Source organism: Triticum urartu, chromosome 4 (genome assembly GCF_003073215.2).
Source record: "Triticum urartu cultivar G1812 chromosome 4, Tu2.1, whole genome shotgun sequence".
Lineage (NCBI taxonomy): Eukaryota > Viridiplantae > Streptophyta > Magnoliopsida > Poales > Poaceae > Triticum > Triticum urartu.
This window is the reverse complement of record NC_053025.1, coordinates 581,468,232-581,473,906: the sequence shown is the minus strand read 5'-3', so window position 1 is coordinate 581,473,906 and position 5,675 is coordinate 581,468,232. Positions and strand designations below refer to the sequence as shown.

General features: G+C 48.7%; 1 protein-coding gene across 5 annotated transcripts; it reads left to right on the top strand.

The window, feature by feature from the left end:
• Positions 1–284: 284 nt before the first annotated feature.
• Positions 285–5,254, top strand: LOC125552877 (transcription factor bHLH144-like). Of its 5 annotated transcripts, XM_048716582.1 has the most exons (4): positions 285–622; positions 724–842; positions 3,363–3,421; positions 4,103–5,254. In XM_048716582.1, the coding sequence occupies exon 4, from the start codon at positions 4,200–4,202 to the stop codon at positions 4,914–4,916; it is 717 nt and encodes a 238-aa protein (XP_048572539.1). In that variant the 5' UTR covers positions 285–622; positions 724–842; positions 3,363–3,421; positions 4,103–4,199; the 3' UTR covers positions 4,917–5,254. The 5 variants fall into 5 exon arrangements, with proteins under 5 accessions (XP_048572539.1, XP_048572538.1, XP_048572537.1 ...); XM_048716581.1 differs by lacking the exon at positions 3,363–3,421 and having other exon boundaries at positions 286–622; positions 729–842; XM_048716580.1 differs by lacking the exon at positions 3,363–3,421 and having other exon boundaries at positions 286–622.
• Positions 5,255–5,675: the final 421 nt, after the last annotated feature.

The following is a 5,675-nucleotide window of genomic DNA, read 5'->3' as shown; positions in this document are numbered from 1 at the left end:
CGTGCTCGCTCGGGCCTGGGTTGAGCTGGAATGCTCTGCCACGATGCCCACCTCCACCTCCGTCGACCCCCACGCACCGCTGCCCAGCCGCCCCTGCCGCGCCGACATGCGGGCCACGGGCCCCGGATGGGCCCGCGCGCGCGCGAGTAAACAAGGGGCGCCGTGTGTCGCGGGGCGCCTGGAGGGCTTTGGGCGCGGTGGGCAAGCGGCACGCGCGCGCACCCACGGGCGGGGAGAGCACGAACCCATCGAGTGCGCACGTTCCCCCCCTCCCCTCACCCCCCGCCCCATTCATTCATTCGTCTCCATGACTGCGCTGCTCGCATCCTCCATCCAGCCCCTCTGTCTGCATGCATCTACTCAAAAGCAGTGCAGTGCAGGCATAAAAGAATCGCACACCCGCCCAATCCCAGCATCCAACGCCGTCCGCTGCTGGGTTCATCCGCTGTATAAAACCCTCCCCGTGCTGCCCATCCATCCATCCGCTCTGTCCAGCAGATTTCATCGCCTCTCTCTTCCCTGTCTGTCCCCTGCTCTCCTCCAATCTCCTCTGCTTGCTCATCGTCCGCAAGCAAATTCTTCTCGAGAGATCATACATCGTCTGCTTCCTCGTCGTCGACTGGTATGGTAACCACACCACACAGCATCGCCATTACATCCATCTCGCCGCTTGAGCGCGCGCAGTGCCTGAAGCCCCTGTGTTGTTATTTCCGTGTGATGCAGAGCAGGATGCCGTGGGTGTTCTTCCTGTGATCGTTATGAGAAGTGGCGCCTCGCGTACTACTACGGATTGTTGATGCAAGTTTGCCGAGTGAGGACAGATCCTCCGCGCCAGAAAACTAGTAAGCTGCTTGCACAATGTTCCACTACTTACTTTCAGATTAATTCTTCGTGTTCCTAGCCTTCGAGCATCAATCTCCTGCTTGTACTATTTGCTAGTGGGAGCGGGAACCATGCATCATCTTATCTTGTATAGTTTTTTCTTCTTTTTTTTGCGAAACTATCTTGTATAGTTCTTGATAAGCAGCTTTCTTGTCTATCGGCATAGGTTTTCGGCAAATTAGTTGGATATAATTCTCTTCTTCTGAATCTGTCAATGAAAGTTCGAAGCCCTTCGCCAATGTTTTTTATAAAAAGAAAAAAAACTTGAGTAGCATGTAGGAAAGGAAATGCCAGCCGTAATGCTGTTGCATGCAGACGGTAAAGTGGTGAGCAGGACCCACATTTTGGACGGAACTCGACGTCCACGGGCGTGTTGACAAAGTTGCTTGTGAGTGGTCAAAAGAGAAAGAGACGGCGTTTTCAAGTGTGCGCTACAGTAGTGCCCTTTTGTTTTGCATTTGTGTTGGTCAAAAGATGGGAGTTGCAGCTAGCAGCAGCAGCACAGGGGATCGTGTTCTTTGCTTGTTTGCAAAACAACTTGACATGCGTAGCTAAAATAAGTAGTAATACTGTGGTAAATTCAAGTTAACGATGAGTTATATAGATCCAAAGGCACAAGAAATTCCAGCTCAAAGATAAACGGCACAAAAATTAAACTAATCCATAAGGCCATTTGTCACCTGTAATTTCGCATAACCGTGCCCTCTCTAGTTCATCCGGTTCTTGTAGCCACTATCTTTTCCTATTTTTCTTGATTCCGTGTGGGAAAAATAATCAAGCAAACATAGGACATCTGTCTTTCCATATAGAAGAAGTGAATTGACAATTAATAAGAAAAACTTACCGAAAACAAATACGACACATGCACACTCACCCTGTCCGGAGGCTGCATACAAAATGAGTGTACGACTTTGCCACCCAATGACCAGAGTCGGCATCCTACAACACGACTTGAAGCCGCCGCCCCGCCTTACATGAAACACACACACGCCGGCTCCAAGGCTGCGTACCAGCCGAGTTGACGACTCTGCCATCCAAACGATTAGAGTGAATAGTCAATAAACCCACACTAGAGTTGCCGCTCCGGCTTACGCACCAGCCTCGGGGCCACAGACCTACCTATGCGACGCTGAAGCTACAAAACACACACAGGACACTGCCGCCAAATAGAAGACCGGACCTCTAAGGCAACACATCCATGGGAGAACCGACGGGTACGCCACGGACGCCTGCTCCGGCCGAAGCCAAAACATGGATTTTTATCTGGAGAAGTTTGAGACCCAAACGACATGAGAGGTGAAGGAGCCCCACCCCCATGACGATGCCTCCAAGGAGGGAAACAACGTCATTGGAATCTACCGAAGTCGGTGCGATGCTTTCACCTAGCACTCACCAAACCCCAAATCAATGGCGCCCAGTCTTCAACCGAGTCACAATAACCATGCATCTTGGACGACTCGACATTGCGCCACCACGGTGCATGATGTCCGTCAATGTTGAGCCGCCTCAATTGAGCAACCACTCACGCTACGCAACCGCATACGGTGCCCGAGGCAGCATTTGACGGCCGATAGCCGCCCCACCCTTGGGCCCATCCACTGACCACCACCAGTGGACCACGCGCGATGCAATGCAATGTCGCGCCTGCCACCGAGCTGCAACCACCCTACATTGAAGCGTGACGACAATCACATGAATGTATTGTGTGTTAGTGTCACCATGAACCATGAATTGTGCCTTAGAGCGTTTACGATATGATCTCCTTCTCGCGGAAAAGATGAGTGTTATGCTCATTTAATTGTCTTAAGTTCAATATTGATCAAGGACAACCTAAGATTTTTTTTTCATATAAACCAGCAATGTGTGTCGCCCATCCATGTAGGAAACGCCGTATTGCGGTTATCTAATAGTTATACTGTTGAATGTGCATCCTTCCCCTAGACTGCATATCCAACACTTTCTTGATCAACTCGGAAAGCCCTCTCTGATGAGCCATCAGACTTGAACTTAAACTTATGGTTGCGGCTTGACAAAATGGCGGAACAAAGTCTATTGGAAGTGGAGCATGATCCGACAACGACTTGATGCGTTCTAGCGCCCAGACCAATACAAGGGGAAACTTAAAATTCCAATTAGTGGTAGCCAGGACACGTTCAAGCTTCTCATAAGTAGAATCAACACGACGATTTGCCCAGGTGACCTGATGGCTCGATATGTCGATCTCTATCAAATCCAAATTGCTAATGACATCATTGAACTGAAAAGGTCACCAATTGTCAAAATGGTCTTTATTCTTTCCTCGGTGATAATGAAGATATTAAAATTCCCACAAATTAACATGGATTATGGTTATCACTACAAATATTGACCGGTTCCTTAAACTCCTCCTGAGCAACACCATACACAACAACTAAGCCCCATAAGAAGGTGTCATACTTGTTCTAAAGGTGAAATTTGATGTGGTACTCCCTTTGAAACAGCGCAAGCGTACATCAAGAATGGAAGCCAAGTAAAATTCCACTCGATCGTCCATATGCAGGTAAGACATGCCAGACATAGCCGGAACCACATGAAAGATGGTCTAGGACATGTTTCTAAAAAACACGTCTAGTGGATTTCGAAATGACCACAAAGTCTAAATCGTTACCCCTCATACAATTGATAATATGTTTATGCTTAGCCAAGTCACTCAACATCTGCTATTTCAAAACATGTCTCTCATGAGGAATCATTTTTAAATTGTAAAGCCTAACTTACGCGGGCTGTATATGATTTAAATGTTGCATCATTAATTACTTTGTACTCTTAATCACATATTGCACTTTAATACCTTTTCCTTTTGCCGAGGGTTATATGCTACTCCCTCCGTTCACTATAAGATGTTCTAACTATTTTAAATAAGATGTATATGACGTGTTTTTAATGTGTTTATTCACTTATTTTAATATGTACTCCCTCTCCTAAAATTTTGGGAAGGAGGGAGTACTATGTAGTTTATATTAATAAGATATCCAAAACGTATTCTAATAGTGAAGCGGAGGGGGCAGTAGTGTACTCATGTCCTGTTCTGGCATGTATGCACTTCCTTTCCAGTCCTCGTTTCGCTCTGCTCTCACACTTGATAATGTATCATAGTACATCGCAGTTCCATTACACTGATGCTTGCACTTCTTTTCTTTTAACTTCTATCTGATTGTTTGCTCGTGCCTACCACTTGCAGGCCGAATACTTCAGTCGAAATCAACACCATTTTTCTCGAATTCCCCACAAAACCCATAAACATCTCTAGGAGTTGAGCAGCTCGCAGCAGTGAAGTGATGCAGGGAGGTCCAGGCTACGGGTACGGCGGCTACGGCTACGGTGCCGGCTATGACATGACCGGGTACGGCAACGGCGGAGCGTACTACACCAACGACCGGTACCCCACGCCGGCACCGGCGCCGGCTGCCTATGAGGACCCGCTCGCCGGTCGGAGGCAGCACGATTTCCCGGCGCCGCTCACCGGGCTCGAGTTCCAGCCGTCGGATGCCTGCCCCAAGAACTACGTCATCTTTGATCAGACCTACGACCGGAGCAGGGTCATGTACAACCCGTCGCTGCCCAACAACTTCGGTTCCTCCGGGGGCTATGACCAGCACGGCAACAACGGTGGCTACGATCACGGCAAGGGCACCTACTACGGCGGCGGCGAATGCTCGATCCGGCAGAAGGAGGACAGCGGCGAGATCGACGCGCTGATGAGCTCCGAGGAGGAGGATGACGTGCTGAGCACGGGTCGCACTTCAGGGAGCCACGGTGAGGGCTCGCCGGACTCCACGTGCTCCCCCGGGTACGTGGTGAGCGTCAGCCCGAGTGGCGGCGGAGGTGGCGAGAGGAAGAAAAACCGGATGAAGAAGATGATGAAGACGCTCAAGGGGATCATCCCCGGCGGCGACCGGATGGACACGCCCGCCGCCCTCGACGAGGCCGTCAAGTACCTCAAGTCGCTCAAGGTGGAGGCCAAGAAGCACGGGGTGCGCGGATCAAGAAGCTAGATAGCGACCTCACATGGCAACGCAGGGCGACTCAATGAGCTCAATGATGGGGGCGGAAGACCGGGTAGCTTGGTGCTCCTTTTTGCACTGCCAGTGCCATGATTTCACCTCGTGGAGCTCCCGAGGATCAGTGCAAAGGAATGATGATGGATGGTGTTGTAACTATCAGGCCGATTATATACACCGTGTTTTTGTTTATCCCCGTTGGGCTCCGCACTGCACAGTTGCTTACCATGTTGTTGTTGTTTTGCGCTTAGTGCTTTTGAATAGTGTTTGTGTTTACCTAGGCACATATTACCATTTCACTAATCAAGGGTACCCTTTGCAATGATTATTCCCACCTTGGGTTGAGCATGTGTGTCATAGCAACCTGGGAGTTTTCTATTTTTTTTAATATTTTATCTCTTAAACCATGCATCCAAATCCTGAACCGTTTTCTCTATTGAATTCTCGCGTCGAGATCATTCAAAGTAGATCTCATGTCAATAGATTTCAACGAATCCTTTAGTTCTAGAATAGACAGCAAAAAAAAGCTGAGAGCATATTTTTTTTTTACTTTCTTTCTTTATTGGGAGGCACAGTTGTGCCTCACATAGAAATAATATGTGCCTTCATGAGAAGCATATATGTGCTTCTTACGGAAGCAAGAAAAACACGTGTTTTTTTTTGTTTCGAGAGACAATTGTGCCTCTCGCGGAAGTAAATATGTGACTCCAGGAGAAGTAAATTTGTGCCTCCTGTGTGAAAGAGAAACAAAAA